The sequence below is a fragment of the Chelonoidis abingdonii genome, chromosome 9, assembly GCF_003597395.2.
Source record: "Chelonoidis abingdonii isolate Lonesome George chromosome 9, CheloAbing_2.0, whole genome shotgun sequence".
In the NCBI taxonomy this organism is placed as follows: Eukaryota; Metazoa; Chordata; order Testudines; family Testudinidae; genus Chelonoidis; species Chelonoidis abingdonii.
Window position 1 is genome coordinate 7,343,485 of NC_133777.1, and position 17,286 is coordinate 7,360,770.

At 45.8% G+C, this 17,286-nt stretch overlaps 1 protein-coding gene across 2 annotated transcripts in view; it reads left to right on the forward strand.

Annotated features, from left to right (window-relative positions):
* FLCN (folliculin) overlaps window positions 1-16,032 on the forward strand; it is a 17,529-nt gene extending 1,497 nt beyond the window's left edge. The window contains exons 2-12 of one of the 2 annotated variants that reach the window (XM_032762713.2): window positions 433-711; window positions 1,513-1,659; window positions 3,409-3,630; window positions 4,835-4,995; window positions 5,838-5,929; window positions 6,705-6,898; window positions 9,798-9,911; window positions 10,525-10,648; window positions 12,028-12,159; window positions 13,450-13,555; window positions 14,464-16,032. In XM_032762713.2, coding sequence (XP_032618604.1) covers window positions 463-711; window positions 1,513-1,659; window positions 3,409-3,630; window positions 4,835-4,995; window positions 5,838-5,929; window positions 6,705-6,898; window positions 9,798-9,911; window positions 10,525-10,648; window positions 12,028-12,159; window positions 13,450-13,555; window positions 14,464-14,665 — 1,743 coding nt within the window. In that variant the 5' untranslated portion in view covers window positions 433-462 and the 3' untranslated portion in view covers window positions 14,666-16,032. The remainder of the gene's footprint in view (window positions 1-432; window positions 712-1,512; window positions 1,660-3,408; window positions 3,631-4,834; window positions 4,996-5,837; window positions 5,930-6,704; window positions 6,899-9,797; window positions 9,912-10,524; window positions 10,649-12,027; window positions 12,160-13,449; window positions 13,556-14,463) is intronic. The other variant, XM_075069165.1, reaches the window with a different exon arrangement.
* The last annotated feature ends 1,254 nt before the right edge of the window (window positions 16,033-17,286 follow it).

Below are 17,286 nucleotides of genomic sequence, written 5' to 3' on the forward strand. Positions count from 1 at the left end.
GGGTCAGGCTAGGGGACAGGTGCCCCATGAATAGCCCAGACTGGCTCCCGGGACAGAGAAGTTGGGTGGTGGCGGGGGAGGGGGGTTGATCTCCCTTCTCCTCCTTAGAAGTGTCCCTGCAGGTCCGGGCTGAGGCAGGGGCAGCATGGAGAAGCCTCCCTGGGTTGGACTCTCCACTGCTTTGGCCTTGCCCTGCCCAGGCCTGAGAATCCTGTATTAGACTCGCCCACTTGCCTAGAGAGAAAAGGAGCCAGCTGAGAGCTGTGACTTGTAGCCTGCATGACCCCTTCGGAAGTGACCTGGCTGCAGAGCTGAACCTGACTCCAAGCTTCTCTGGAGGGGAAAGATCCGGGCTGGTGCTGATCAGAATGGGGGGATATTTTGGTTTCTGTTTATTATACTGATATTGGGTCCTTCCTCCCTCACCTGCAGGAGAGCTGAGGAGCCACCTAAGCTATCGCTATGAATGCCATCGTTGCCCTCTGTCATTTCTGTGAGCTCCATGGCCCTCGCACCCTCTTTTGTACAGAGGTGCTGCATTCGCCACTTCCTCAAGGTGCAGGGAATGGAGACAGCCCTGGGCAAAGTGAGCAGGCAGAAGACGAAGAAGGCGGCATTCAGATGAGCAGCAGGATCCGCTCACACAGCCCAGCAGAAGGTGTTAGTGCTGACTCTAGTAGTCCAGGGCCAAATAAGTCAGATATGTGTGAGGTGTGTATATGAACACCCTGTGTCTTTTGCTGAATTAATGGGCTTTGGGATTATCAGTGAAGGGCATGTTATTGTTAGGGAGAAAAAATAGTGCACGGAAAATGGCTTATATTTGCACAGTGCCAGTAACAACAAAGGATCCCGAAACCCTTATAAACTCTAGATTAGAATTGTTTTGCACACCACTGACATGCAGCCATCTGTGTGGTTAAAGCCTGACCATCGATTAACAGCAGCAACACTTACACAAAAGTATAACACAGGAAATTAAAAAAATTCTGTATCCAGTTAAAATTGTAGGGAAAATGTGTTCACCTGTGTGTCTATCCGTCCCCATTGGTGCTCTTCCACTTAACTGTTGGTACCTTTTTTATTAAGCTATTGCTAGTGTGCTTTGTGTCTCTCAAATGGTGACAGGTTTCAGTGTGTCAGTGGATTCACAGTTGCTTCCACCATCAGCTGAATTTGGCCAGTTGTGTAGCCAGCGTCAAATACAAAATCCAGTGAGGGAGTTAATTATGAAAGAGGCGGTAGGAGAGAGAGGATGTTTTGGTGGGCAGGACTTGGGAGACCTGGATTCAAGTCCCTGCTGTGCCACAGACTTCTGACCATGAGTGAGTCACTCAGCCTCTCAGGGCCTCAGTTCCCCATCTGTAAATACTTCCTTATCTCCCGGGGTGTTGTGAGGATACCTATGCTGAAGATTTAGTCATTCAGGTGCTGTGGTAATGGGGCCTACATATAGGTACATTAGATCATTGTGTCCTACTTTACTGTATGATTTTCCTTTTCTGTGGTCAGGGTTGCCGCTCTCTTGCAGCAGGACACCCTGGATATGTCAGCCATGACACAGAGACATCAATCAAATATGTCAGCCACCAGCACCCAAACCATCCGCAGCTGTTCAGCATTGTGCGTCAGGCCTGTGTCCGCAGCCTGAGTTGTGAGGTAAGTGATATGAAATGCAGTAAGAAAATCTGTGTATAGTCGTGTATGCTGTTTCTCATCTAAGACTCTGCTTCACTGATGTCAGCCCCTCCACAACCATAGGAAGGGGTTGGAGATGGAAGGCAAGGCAAGGCAAAACACTGTGTCTCAGTATTTGGCAGGAATTTTTAAAGGTGACGGCAAAAGAAAAAATACTTGACCCTGCCCTTTTTGATGCATAAAGAAGGCCTGAAAGGTTTTTTTAATATAAAATTTTAGTAATTTCAGAGCTTTGATGAATTCATTTTTAATTTTCATCATCTGATCACCTACAATGCTCTCTAGCATAAGTGTTGCACCTTTATATCTAGCTGTGACACTTTTGAGTACATTTCCCAACCCTGAAGAAGAGCTCTGTATAGTTCAGTGTCACCAACCAGTTGATCACAATCTCTTTTCCTTAGAGGTTTTTAAGGTCAGGCTTGACAAAGCCCTGGCTGGGATGATTTAGTTGCGGATTGGTCCTGCTTTGAGCAGGGGGTTGGACTAGACGACCTCCTGAGGTCCCTTCCAACCCTAATATTCTATGACTGGGAGATCCTCTAGGATTGACCAGTCGATTGTGATCTCCGGTGGTGCAAAGTGGTTGCCGCTAAGGTAGACTCCCTGCCAACCCTGGCCCCATGCTGCTCTCAGAAGCGGACAGTGCAGCCCTGTGGTTGAGGGGGGCAGGGGTCTCCCTTTGCACCCCTGCCCCAGCTCTAACTCCCCCGAGCCATCACCCTATATCCCCTCCTGCACCCCAACACTCTCCCCCAGCCCAGAGCCTCCTCCTGCACCCAAACTCCTAGATCTTGCACCCCTCACCACCTCCTGCTCCCTAAACCACTGCCCCAGGCTCAGCCTAGACCCCTCAGCCCCAGCCCAGAGCCTGCACCCCCTCCTGAATCCCAACCTCCTGCCCCAGCCCAGTGAAAGTGAGTGAGGGTGGGGGAGAGTAAGCGATGGGGGTGTGTCTGGAGTGAGTAGGGTGGGGCTTTGGGGAAAGGGCGGGGCCACAGGGAAAGGGCAGAGTAGATCCTGGGTTGCTCTTAGATTCAAAAAGTGATCTTGGGCATAAAAAGATTGGAGACCACTGGTGTAGTTTAAAGGCTTGTCTCTTTCACCAACAGAAGTTGGTCCAGTAAGAGATTACTTCACCCATTTTGTCCCTCCATCATCTGATCTGTTACTGGAAAGAACCTTTGCTAATTTTAGGATACCTGCTCTTCACCTGAAGCAAAGGCACTTGTGATCTCAGAGCTCTGTTTTCTCTTTCTTGTATTTGCCCCTATTTATCTTACTTATTTATTTCCATAATAAGCCACCTCGGTGGTAGTGTTGCAGGTTGTTGCTCGGTATCAGTAAATGTTGTTTTTGACCTTTGTGGACCGATAACTTACAGCCTCTTACAAAAGGAGGGAAAACCTTACAGAAGTTGAGATTGCCCCAGCTCATGCATCCCTTTAATCAGTTTTGCTGTGGCAGAATATAGTGGCATTCTTAAGTTCTAGTTAACCTGAAGGTTGTGCCAGATACATGGGGCAGCAGCGGAGATGTTTGGCTCCATCTATCAGACCTTGTATGTTGGGTGGCACTCCTGAAAGGGCTGCCCGTGCCTCAGCAGGCAATACCCTAACAAGTGGGAAAGCTTTGCTTGAAGAGCTCAATGTAATTTCAGTTAAGTGATGTGCTGAGCCAATGTGTACTATCATGTCTGTTTCCCACCAGGTCTGCCCGGGACGTGAAGGCCCTATCTTCTTTGGGGATGAGCAGCATGGCTTTGTGTTCAGCCACACCTTCTTCATCAAAGACAGCCTGGCGCGTGGCTTCCAGCGCTGGTACAGCATCATCACTATTATGATGGACCGGATCTATCTCATCAACTCCTGGCCTTTCCTGCTGGGGAAGATCCGAGGCATCATTGATGAGCTTCAGGGAAAAGCACTCAAGGTGGGTCTGCTCGAGGGAGAACACAAATACAGGTCAGAGAAAGAAAGTTAAGTGGGATTGGCGTGTTCAACAGGTTGGGAGAGAACTAAAGAATAATGTACGCAGCTAGAGCTGTAAGGGAAACTTGGGTGGTGGTGATGTGATTAAGGGGCACATAGGGATGGACCCATGCTTAGGATGCCTCAGAAGGGAAGTCAGACATCTTCTCCATCCCATCTCTTTTCTTGCCTGTAAGAAGGGGTTGAACTGCGAGGGAGAAAGGGGAATTGTGGTATACCTCCAAGCTCTGCCCACAAAATAAACTCGCCCCATGTGAAACATTGGAATAAGGGCCACTCATGGTAGATTGGGCAGATGTTCAAATTATGATTGTGCAGCACTCAAATTCCGCTCGGTTCCTTCTTGGTGGGGCTTAACTATGCCTAGAGGCTCTGCTAGGTTTCTTGGGCTTGGCTGCTTCCAGATTGGGGCAGGCAATATAGCTCCCAAATGCCACCCACTTGTGGCACCAAAGTGTGGTGTCTCCCACAGGAAATTGGGCAGATCTGTTCTTAAATTTCTCACATGAGGGATGAAATAATGTAAACGTTAATGTTAACTGTCATCGCTGGGTATCTGAGATAACACCTCTTGGAAATGAATGGGGCAATTCACACCCGTCAGAGCTATAGTAAATTTTCTAAATCACTTAGGTGCTTTAGGCTCCCAAATCCAACTTTCAAAGGTGCCTAAGTCCCATTGGAAATCAGTGTGACAAGGTGCTCTTGAAAATTGTACCCCCAGTCACTGCATACTTAGACATTTCTGCTTCCGTTACACTCTGTTTTGAGGTTTCTTCACAACCATACGTGGTAGAGACTTACTTTTTATTTTTTTCCATTTGTTTCTTTCTTTTAAAGCTGAGGTTCTGGAGAATAAGATATCAGCTTGAGAGAGGTGCCAGTGTGGCAAACTGCCATATACCAGCCCAGTCAAGCCTTGTCTGTAATAATGTCATTCTTTCTCTCTTTTCTGGATCTAAAGGGAAATTTTTCAATTTGTCCATCCTTCTGGTGGGAAAAGAATTTCCAGCTTGATTCTGTAGCTGATGGGGAAAAAGGGTTTTATTCCACATTAACAAGGTGCATCTGTCTAGTTGTTCCACTGTGTCATATTTACTTAAAAGTCTTTTCTGTTGTCCTCTGTCTTTATTTTGTAACTTTAGGTGTTTGAAGCTGAGCAGTATGGGTGCCCACAGCGAGCCCAGCGCATGAATACAGCCTTCACGCCCTTTCTGCACCAGAGGAATGGTAATGCAGCCCGTTCCCTGACGTCGCTGACCAATGATGACAACCTGTGGGCATGTCTGCACACTTCCTTTGCTTGGTAATGTCCTCTCTGTCTCTGGGGCCTATACCACCTATTGAAATAACAGAGGCATTTCCCAGCATCCTATAATAGTGGGGACATGGGGTGAGCATCTAAGTTGTTGGTATTCCAGTACTATGTGGGGCTCTATCCCAAGAGTTAGCAGGGACTGGACATGTTGATGCAGCAGCCTTCTTGGTCCCTTGCTTTTCCTATCCTTCTACAGCAGACATTCTGGCCGACTCAGGAGCAGCACTGATGGGCTGCAGTGGGAATCATGTTTATCAGCCTCTCTGATCTAGAGGGAGAGGCTCTGCAAAGCATCAGACAAAAGTGGAAGGAGGAAATAGAGCTCTTCTTTCCCACCCCACCCCGCACCTAACTTGTGACAATAGTAACTCTGTTGTGTTGAACAGTCTGACTCTGCCATGCCCTGGTACCTTGTGCTATGCAGTGTAAGATGTTTTACCCTGCCAAATGGATGTGCGTTAGTGAAATTTCACAGTATGCTATGCCAGTGCCAGACTCGGACTCCTCTGGAGAGATGCTGTGGAGAGTGGCGTACTCCTGGAGATGTGATGGGTTTGGGTTTTTTAGGAGGGGTATAATAGTATGTTAGTGCAGCTTGCCAGCCTTTCTTTCCACTGCCATTGGGTGCTGCAGTCCGTCGTGAAATGTTTTAGTAGTTACAACGCGGGGAATTGAAGGAAAGCTCCAATGAGCCACATCTCAGTGGTAGCCTGAGTCTTGGTAAGCTTACTCTGCCAGGTTTCATGCAGACAGCTCTGCCCCCAGCAAGCAGGCTTGACGAATGCTGATTTTTTTTTCCCCCCCTCCCCTGTCGCTTTTCAATTCTCCAGGCTTTTGAAAGCCTGTGGCAGCCGCCTCACGGAGAAGCTTCTGGAGGGAGCTCCCACAGAGGACACCCTAGTTCAGATGGAAAAGCTTGCAGGTGAGTCTCCAAACTTCTAGAGCAGGGAGAGCATTTCAGAATGCTTTGAATGGGAAAACTGTGAACATCTGCTCATTGCATCTGCAGCATAAGTACTATTTGCCTCTGTCATCCTGTGATACAACTTGCCTAATGACTCATGTCCTCCTATATGGAAAGAGATCTGATGTGAAAATAAGACCTGTGGAGGTTTAAGGTCTCCCTGTGTGCATTCATTATTTGCATATTGGCCTCGTATTACCATGATATCTGTACCTTTTAGCTGGGATGTACCTAATAATGTGTCTGACTAGCAAAGAGAGGTTATTATTGCATGACATGAGGCTTTCCCCTTTCTTACTAGTTCACAAGCTTCCTAAATATCTAGAAACATGGATTTCTCACACTGAATTAGTTCATCAGTCCATCTACTCAAATATCTGCATACCCCGCTTCAAGGAGCGGCTGGTCCCTTCAAAGGAAGGATACAGAAAGCTCCATAGGGTATTTGGCCAATTGTGCAGTGTTCTGTCTGGGGCGAACACCGAAGAGTCAGGAAGTAAGTTGTCATTTTATGCTCTGAAGCATGAGGATTGATTACTTATTACCTTAGTTTGCATAATAAGCTGCAAATACTACTATCATGAAAAGGCCCACCCATTTTTCCCCTCCCTCCCAAAATTGGCCACAGCGAGTCAAGTGTGCAACAATACTAGACGATGTTCAGAAGTTGAGCTCTGGGGCAGTTGTTGTATCTGAAGCGAACATAACAAATGATCTTTCTTTTCTCTTGGAGACCTGAAAGAAGAGTCAGAAGGCTGGGATGGCTCAGAGGGAGAAGAAGAGAAGCCTTCTGCCCAGCCAGAGGTTGTAGAAGGGCGGGAGCTAACTAAATGCCCAACGGACACATCTCTGGTGTCAGATTGCAGCAGCTGGAATGTAGCTTCCAGAAGGCTGTCCGTCTTCCGGTCCCTCAGGCACATGAGACAGGTAGGAAAGGAGGACTGCAGCATTTGGCGGGGTGCTTTCTGACCTATGCACCGGCAAAGCCTTTATTCAGAAGAGAATGGCTACTTACTGCCATGTTTTGTTTTTTACACGCACATGCTTTTCTTCTGGGATCTAAACTCAGTTTTTCTTTCCTGGTGCCTGTTTTATCTACCTCTAAATGTCAGCAATGCTGCTCAAACAGGAGTCAGCGAAGAACTTGAAAACCATCTGGCATCTGAAGCATGGGGGGATGTCATGATTATAAGGTGAACTGCATCTCTAACTCTGCTTGGTCTGAGGGCGCCTGCTCTGGGTCTCCGGCATCTAGCTGTCACTGGTCTTTCAGGGAGGAATGGCATTAATCGCTGAGATCAGGCCCTGAGTTGCAGTCCCCTGTGTGTCGGGTATGATTTACCTCAGCAGATCTGATTTATGTCCAGCCCTGCACTTCTATTCCCTCTGAGAGCCATGGCAGTGGTTTAATACAGTGACAAACCAACCTCTTTAGAGCAAAGTATTCTTTAGTTAAAACAAAAACATTTAAGAGAAAATTCCCCTGAAAAATTATAAAGCAGACTGTAGGCATGTCTAGCTTTTCCCTCAGGCTTCCTAGAATCTGGGAAAGCTTGGTTTCTTTAGATCCCCCGCCCCCCGAGTCTCTGTCTGTCAGCCTCTCTCCCTGAGAGAGGCTCTTGAATGTTTTAGACTGTTTGTCTCAAGCCTCCCAGCCTGGCAAGACAAGGCTTGTAACTCATTGGGGACAGGATCCTCGAAGCTCACAGCTTGGCCCTTTGTCTTCCAGGCACGTGCTTAGTGCTGCTTGTCTAGGACTATCGTGGGGTTTTCCTGCTTGTGCTGCCACAGTCCCCGCTTAAGTTAGATCAATACATTTGTAGAAGAAATTCTAATAACTCTCCCTAGTTGTACAGAAACTTTAGTTCACTGATCAGGTCACTTACAATGGTATGAATATCCTTTGTAGATTAACAGTTCTCCACACCTGTCAAAGTTGGCAAACGGGGCAATGGTAATGGGGGTTAGGCATTTTCATCCCCGGACCAGTAGTATGAACACAGCATAGGTCAGTAGTGATTGAAAGGTGTTGTCAAGTATTGGCAGTTTGGCCTGTAGGAAGTGTTAAGTCTCAGTCCTGCTCCAAATGAGCAAGTATCTGTCTTACCCAAACTACTAGCACAGTTGGCATGGATTGGCCCACTCATTGGCAGCCTCAGCTGAGAGACCGAGGAGTGTGTGAATGGCCCTGGGAACTGAGGTGTTCTCTTACCTGTAGTTAGAACTGAATTTCATCCTAGGTTGTGGTCAGGAATGTTGGCAGGGAAGTATGTGCTACTGTGCTTGCTCTGAGATAGAGGGCTGAAGTCATGCTGTGATGATTGGGCCTGTAAATTGACCCTAACTGTGAATGTAACAGTAAAAAGTGAATGAAAGTTTTTGTAAAATGTCGCAATAACCTATAACACCGAATGTTGGTGGGAAAAGGGGCAGAAGGGAGACTCAGTCCAAATCAAAAGGCCTACTGATATAATTCAAGGACTGTCTTAAAATGTGCCTGGCAAAGTGTGAAAAGAGAAATCAATGGACCAAAATTGGTGTGTCAGAAATTAGTCCTAATAGATGAACAAAATAATGAGGGGATTGGCTGTTCCACCCATTGCTTTTTTGGGGCTCTTAAAAAGAAAGATGTTTGGGGGAAATTAGCAGAAGGAAAAAGCTGTCTGACAACAACCGCTGCAGTCAGTTTTACTAGCATGGCTGCCACTGTCTCCTGAGATCCCCGGATCTACTGTAACACCATTGGGCCGTCGGTGTTCTGATCCCAAAAGATCTGACCAGAGTGGGCCAGAGAGAGGAACGCAGATGCCATCATCACATCCACTGGCTCCAGCTGGCTCCCAAACACCCCCTGCGTGTGAGACTGTCTCCCTTCACTCCTTGTGTCCCCTTTTTCTTTCCTTGTCTCATTTCTTTTGCATTCTGTTTAATAAAAGCCCAGCTAAGACTGCAATACTGCTATCAGCCTGTGACCAGAAAGGCAAATAGAAGCAATGCCCCAAACCGTCCGATGCTGGTACCAGTTTTCCAGGTCTCCAAGTGGCTGATAAGATGGTGTGCTGTGCCTGTTGTTTTCCAGCAGTGAGATTGCAAGTGAAAGTCAGCACCAGAGGCTGAAGCTGCATTTTCTATTTGTGATGTTCTCTTCTTTCCCCTTTTGTGTGGGTTTCTCTTGTTTTGTCTTCTAGGAAACAAAATGAGACTTTGACAACAGCAATAACAACTCCTCCAGCCCATTTCAACTAACTCTCCCCTGCAAAAGACAGTATTAAAAATGGTGATAACTATCTAAAAGACTGTCAAACAAGGGTTTTTTTCCTTCTAAAGGCTCTTTACAGTGAAAGAGAGAGAACAATGGATATTGTTTAAAATAAAGTCTTACTTTACATTTCAAGTCCTTTAACTGTTTTCCTTCTGTTCTGTATCTTTAATGAAGGTTAAAAATTACTTTTAATTGTGTGTTTGGTATGGCATCAAGTAGGCTGAGATCTCTGTATACCAAACCCTGAACCTTGTTTCCAGCCATTTAATGTTGGACAGAGACAGGGTCATATTAACACCTCTAACTCTTTGAGCCCATATATTCCATCTAAATTAATACAAGAGCCCCTCCGGGCTGTCAGTCTAGCATCTTTCACCAACACTAAAATACATATTTAGACTTGTGCTGTATGCAGTAGACTTAATGGTAATAGTTCACTAGCGTTTCCAATATGTAATCAGTAACATGGCTGAAAGGCTGCTTTGCAGACATGCTTGCGATGGACTAAAATGGTGAAGGAGAGTAGTAGAATATCCAAGTAAACTCAGGATTAACTTGCTTCAGGTCCTGGGGGCATCAGCTTTCCGTATGCTGGCATGGCACGTATTAATGGGGAACCAGGTCATCTGGAAAGCACGAGATGCAGATCTCGTCCAGTCTGCCTTTGACATCCTACGGGTAAGAACTTGTTTCTTCATCTCCCTGTTGCATCTTCTTGCATAGTTGTTTAACAGTTCAGCCCCTCAAATTTACCTGCCTCTTAAAATATAATCTGGTGTGGAATGTGCTCCAAATTCTATTACCATTTAAAACAAAAAATGCTGTTTTGTTACCAAAACTTTAAATTAAAAAAACCCAGCACCTCTATTGTTTATGTAGGGCCTGTAGTAATTAGTGTCTTGCTATTGTGTAACAACCAGCAGCAAGAGAACTGATCTGTTTGAAATAATCACGCTTTCTTCTGAGCAGTGAAGAAAACATCACCCAGTAGAACTGAAAAAGAGGGTACTGCTACCTCTCTTATTCCAAGGGTTTCTAGGAGACTTTTCCCCTTTGAAGGCTCCATATTGCAGCCCTTAAGCCTCTAAGCCAAGGAGTGCTGGGAGTGGTTCCCTGCTCAGCCTCGTATTGTCCGAAGGGAGTCTTTCAAGCCAAGTGACATACTTCCGTGCCTTAGCAGCCCTCCGAGAGGCCACCAGCCTGACAAGTGAGACAGAAACTTGGATGTGAACCTGGGCCCATATCTATTTAGTTCTAAAGCTTCTCTTGCCATGTTTGTTTCCTTCTGCAGACCATGCTGCCTGTAGGCTGTGTTCGGATTATCACCTACAGTGACCACTATGAAGAGGCATATCGGTGTAACTTCCTGGGGCTCAGCCCCCATGTGCATATCCCACCCCACATACTGTCATCTGGTAAAAGTCTGCTCCTGAACCAGCTCCTCTCCCTGTTGTCTATGTTAAAATACCTTGTGAAGGCAAAGAGTTGTCAACTAAAGCCCAGCATCCTTGAATGAACTAGAACCAGTGCCCCTTTGTGATGTTTTCCAAGTGACCTTACCCGGTCTGTTGCTGAGGGACATTGCATGATCATTGCTTGCAGTAGGCTCAGTGACTAGAAATCCCAGTTTCTGGTTAATAAGAGGCTAATACTGCTGTATATGGACCAAACACTGTAGCCTGCCAGAGTAGCACTCAGTTTATATGCACACACACAAATCTGTGACAATCTGCGGTGTGTTGTGAGTTTGTGTGAGAGATTACCCTAAAGGTATTTTAAACTTTGCCCTTTGTCAGCCTTTCTGAATGGGGATCCTAAACAAATACCGCAACAGTATGGGTCCAATCCAATTCCCACTCAAGTCAAATGGAGTCTTTCTGTTGGCTTCAATGGAAGTTCGATCAGATCCTTAGTGAGCAAAAGGTTTAAAAGAGAACATCGTAGATGTTAGTCAGTAAAGACTTGGCCAGAGCTGGTTGTTGGTTTTTACTACAAATTAATTCCTTTTACAGCGGGGGTGCAGGAGGTTGCTATTATATTTTCAAGATTTATTAAGTTAACATCAGCAAGCCAGAGATCTCCCCAGCCAACTCTTTTAGGACTCTTAGGTGCAAGTTATCTCGACCTGCTGATTTAAAAAATGCTTACTCTAAGTAGATGTTTAACATCCTCCTTTGTTACTAATGGACAGGAAAGTATTTTATCATCCCCCTATGATGTAATTATATCATCCTGCTTCTTTCCAAATACAGAACAGAAATATATATTGAATGCTTCTGCCTTTTTTGCATCATTAACAATTTTACCATTTCTGTCTAGTAATGTTATGCCATTGAAAGGATTTCTTTTGTTCCTAATATAGTTTAAAAACTTCTTATTGTCTTTAGCCCTGCCAGCCATATTTCCCCTCAATGTCTTTAGCTTTTTTACATTTCATAACTTCTAATTTATATTGATTGCCGTCTAGATTACTTTTTTTTCGATTTGTTATATTTCAAATTGCTGCCTTCACTTTGTCAGTGAACCAAATGGGCTTTGAGCCACAGTTGTCCTCTTTTTTTAAATGTGGAGTCATGATTTTTTGGCCATCTAATACATTCTTCTCAAAGGACTCCCAGTTTTCATTCACATTTTTTTGCGGTCTAAACTTTTCCTCATGATTAGTTTTGCTCACAATTTCCTTCCACTTTGGGGAAATTAGCCCTTCTGAAGCACAGAGTATATATATTTTGATATATTATTTTTCATATAGATTGTTGGTTTTAATGTGCTGGGGGGTTTATCATCACTCTAGAATTTGCTGTCATTGTGGAGGTCCGCACTGCCACCCGGTGCAGCCTCTACCCGGTCCTGTTTGATGATGAGCAGTCCCTCAGCAAGTACGAGTTTGTGGTCACCAGTGGCAGCCCTGTGGCAGCAGACCGAGGTGGGTGCTTTGGAAGGTGGAACTCTGTCAGGAGAGGCCTAGGCCACTGTGGCCGGAATAGAATCTCTATCTGTAGCTGTTAGCATTCTTTCATCAGCATTTGGCTGTGTGGGCTTATTCTTGTGTTCTGGCTGCTAAGAAAGTTTGTATGCAAGGCCATGTCGGTACACAAATATGGTCTTAGAGAACTTGATTTTCTCTAGATAAGCAGACTGTTGAAATGCTGTTAATTATATAGGATTTGCCATCCTAGCTCAGCAGGTTGTTTAATCTTCTTCAGAGAAGAGGAAGAATCTTCTATAACTCACCTGGCCTACAATAATGTATCTAGGGAGATACTTTCCTGATCCATGGTGAACGGTCTGCGCTGTGAAACATGTCATTTCCCTTAACTCATGCAAGTGTAGTCTAATCTGCTAGTCAGCCAGATAACGATAAAATTATCTAACTCCAGTGTCTGATACTGACTTCCTGTGACTGTGAACTACAAGGACTAAATTCAGCTTTACCTGGTTTTTAAAAAAGTGCCTGATACTCCCATGCTGAGAGTTTAATTTTACCTACAAACTACTCTTCCCAAGGGGGCCCGTCATTTGGACTGGGTGTGACCCCAAGGCACTGTTGTAGACCGTGCATTCAGTATTTTCAGAGCAATCCTTTTTTAATTTAGAAGAGCTGTTTTCATAGGCTCTAAGTAGGCACATGATTGATCCCCTCTCTCCTCTCACACTCCTTTAAGGATGTGGGTGTAAGAGAGCTAAAACAGGGATTTCTCAACAGCACTGCAGAAAACCTTACTGCGTTCCAGAAGCTGCTGCAGGTCCCCAGCTATGGTTGAAGGATCCTACTAGCACATGTACAGTTCCATACAGCTTCCTTCAGAACAGAACATTGGTTCTATTGTGGAAGGCAAGGGAGCAGCTGAGGTCTATCATCTTTCCTCTTGTAATACCCATGAATTTCCTCTTGGCCCAAGAAGGGATTTGGGTTGATTAGTCATCTAAGAACCCTGCCTTCACTTAGATGAGCTTTGCTGCCGTTGTTCAATGCTCTGGCTCTGTTCAGAGGGAGGTTATTACTTTAATGCACTGAATCAGAGCAGTGGTGAAAAGTGCATGCAGATTAATGCTCTGGAACTAGTGTTGAAAGGGGCCAGAGGCATTCTGTGCCCCTGAGCTGTAGTCCACTGAGCCTTAGACAAGCATAGGCATCCCATGTTAACGGTTGATAAAGGCATTAAAAGTGGATGATCTGTTGTTCCTCTTGTGACCCTTCTCCCTGTGCTTGCAGTTGGCCCTACCATCTTGAACAAGATTGAAGCTGCTCTGACTAACCAGAATCTTTCTGTAGACGTTGTTGATCAGTGCCTTGTCTGCCTGAAGGAGGAGTGGATGAAGTAAGAGGCAACTGCTTTGTTTCTGTGAAACAGCTTTAGATATTTTAGTGTAATCCCATCAAGATATTCCAAAGGGTTTTCCAGAGACACTGGTGGGATAACCAGCTTGGATGTTCATCACTTTATACAGGACCAGTTCGTAGCCAGTTGACCTTTGACGTTAGTTTTGAGGCCCCGTCTGGAGAGCAGTGTGATCTGGGCACAGAATTGGGAGCTGGGGAGCCCTAGCTCTAATCCTAGCTTTGATACTAACTCCCTCGCTGGCCTTGGACAGGCCTCTTTTAACCTCTGTGCCTCAATCTCCCCAGTTGTGATGCTGGTCTACAAGACCAATCTTGCTTACCTGCCCAAAGTGTCAGGATTCAAGAGCTGTCTCCATCTTCAAAGCTCTTTGCAAATGTATATTGGGCTCTGAATGTCCACTAAGATCTACAGCAGGTAACTGTGCTAAACAGATAACATAGTGTTGTCCACAGGCGCTGCATGTGAAGGCACAAGTGGTTACAGTGGAAGACGGAACAATTGGGAGAAATAATTCATGGCCCTAGTGTGGTTTTAGCATAATTTGAAAGCTAGGAGGGAGTTGGATGTGCACATTCAGTGGGAGGCTGTTCCTAGTGTGCAGGATGGCATGGAGGAAGGCATAAAGGAAAATGGGAAAGGGAAAATTCAGAATTGCTAAATATTATCAGGGCTGGAAGTGGCTAATAATTATGTCCAATTCCCTTTTCCCAACCTCTGAGCATAAGAGTTGCTCCTTTGGGATTTTCCTTTTGATGCTTCATTAGTGTCTTGTTGCACAGAATCATTGGGTATGAAAGAGAAACTTGCAGTGCTGCCTATGCCTGTATCTGAAACATAATGTGTACTAATGCATTGCCCGTGACAGGATTTTTTTGTTTCTGCAGTAAAGTGAAGGTCCTCTTTAAATTCACCAAAGTAGACAGTCGACCCAAGGAGGACACTCAAAAACTGCTCAGCATTCTGGGGGCGGCTGAGGAAGACAATGTCAAGCTCCTCAAGTTCTGGATGACTGGCCTAAGCAAGACGTACAAGTCACACCTGATGTCAACGGTCCGCAGCCCAACCTCTTTGGAGTCTCGGAACTAACCGGGAATGCCTGGCCTCACTTGCTGCCTTCAAATACCTGCAGGGAACCGGGAGGTTTCTTTGAGCCTTCAGCATGCGCATCATGTGAATAGTGAAACACCATTGAACCTCGTACTGCCCTCAGGCTAACTCTAAGAGTTCTAGTTTTAGGCTTTTGAATTGCTGTGAGACTGTGCTCCTAAGAGTGCATGTAATTAGTGCTGCTCTCTGCCTCCAGATAGGGCTCTGGACTCCAGCTCCACTCTGAACCTAGCCTGCAAACTGGAGTCTAATTCAGTATAACTCAAGGAACCAAAGTAAACCAGTCAGTGCCCTTGTGCCAGCCTTATCACTAATGGGGTAACAGTAGAACTCCTGCAGCTCTGGATTTTATCTTGGATGTTGCCATAAATAGACATCTTGATGTTTGGGACTGCAGAGAGACACACACAGTTTGACATAATATCACTGTAGGTCCCACCTAACATCTCCGTAGATTAGAGGTGCAAAGAAGCAACAAAAATCTTAGGCGTCTGACTGGGGTTACTACATCTGAACCTTAGTTATGGAACACTCCTATCATTACTTTCTAAAACCACTTTGTGCTCGGTAGTTTTGGCTGGATTTGAAGAACGTCATGCTTATGCTACAACAGAATTGCAGAGGACTCTTATTTATGTTATTGCACGTTCTTAATAGCCTAACTTTAAAACTATGCTTTAGGTTTGGTCCAGAAATCTGCTACTGTCCAAAATTGTAAGTGACACAAGGATTGTCTCAAAGCGCACACTGAATGATGATGTGTAGGCAAAGTTCCGTTTATTTTTTGCTTAAGGATGTAAGACTTCAAGCACAGAGGGTACTTTATCCTGGACAAGCTCTTCTTACCTTTCTCCTCCCCTCAGAAGTGCTCCACTGCTCTCTGTATTCAAATGTTCCAGCTAGTGTGTGGTTAAGCAGGAAACAGCCAGTTTACAGAATCTCCCTCGCTGTGAAACCCTGAAGTAGCCAGTTTGAAGTCTGCTAATACCATGGCAAGGAGAGCATGCACAAGAAGAGCAGCATTATCTGTGCATCTTTTAGCTACTGACTTTGGCTCTTAGTGAACATCTTACTGTAAAGGAATTACTGTATTTCTAATTTTATCCTAGGGTATTGTTGGAAATCTTGACAGGACTATAGACTTCAAAAATAAAAAAGGCAAAGAAAGTGTGTTGTAATTCCATTGAACCAATGTGTTCGCATTTTAACAAGAACCAGAGCTGGTATTCAAACCCATCTGCAGGTTCTGTTTGTTTATGTATATTTAGTACCTGGGTATTTTTGTCAATAATGTCTGTAAAAATGGCAACAAGCATTAAAACTCAATAAGAACTATTTTTGTAAAATGGAGAGAACCTGATTTGTCTTGATGTTTTTAAGTATTTTAAAACTGGATGGGACATAAGAGCAGCAATTTAACCATGGGACTTCTCTTGCACTAGCTCCCAGGGTTTGGACTGCAGAACCTTTTATGTCCTTTTGTTCTTTGTTTCTTACACACAAGAAGCAGAATCTGTTATTCCCAACTGGCTTTAATCCTAAGCAGCCCATTTGTCAGCTCCAAGGTTCTGGACTCTGCACAGCCTTCCCAGAAAGATGACACAGTCAGTGTGTACATAACCCGTGGAGAGATGATTATCCTGTTATTTCAGAAACCGTCCAGCTTGATTAACTTCAAGGCTCACAATCAACATAAACATAGAGCAAATGCAAGAATTTTCACATCAGCAATGTTCCTGCAGCTCTAAGTGTGTGGCCAGGACTGCTGGTCTCACTGAAGCTACAGCTGGAATTAACACAGTGTTCTTAGCCTGAGTTAATTGACTAAGGGGGGAAACAGTGTCATCAGTTGACATTTTTCCCTCTAACTGATGTTCACCGAAGGGAGAGGGGAGTAAGGGCTTTAGCCCTGCAGGGTATTGGGGCTCCACACTTTGGCTACTGGGGTGGACAGAGCCTAGGCCAGCTCCTCAGGGTGGGGCGGCGGGGAGGGAGCGCCACATCCACCCCGATTCACCTTAGCAGGCCACCCAGTCTGTCTCAGTTGGGAGGGGGCACACCCAAAAATTATAATAGGGGGGTGCATGCAGAGGGTCTCTAGGGGCTGTGTACAGTGAGGGGAGTAGGTAGTGGGGTAGCTAGGGGTGTGTGCAGCACAGAGGGGGTCTCAGGATGACCAGAGAAGAGGAGAGAGGGACATTGTGTGGCTGGCCAGGGCTAGCTCTGGGTGCAGGGAAGGAGGGTAGCTAGGGGCTCTGCTGCATGGGCGGTAGCTCAGGGTGGCAGGGGGAGGGCAGGGGAGTAACTCAGGGTACAGTTACAGGGTGCCTAGCGCCTGTGCTTGGGCAAGGGGGTAGCAGGGAGGGGTTAGGGGCTGTGTGTGGGCAGGAGGTAGCTCAGGGTGCAGGGAGTGGGGTAACTAGGTAGAGGGCTTCACACTGTGTGGCATGTTCCTTTTCTCCCCCCCCCCCCCCGGCAAGGCATGTTTGGGGGGTCCAAGGCCAGCCCCCAAAGAGGGCATTCCACCCAGGTCTACCCTGCCCCAAGCTGCACTGCCTCCAGCCATTGCCCCTGGTCACAGTTTGGGTTGCGGGAGGGGA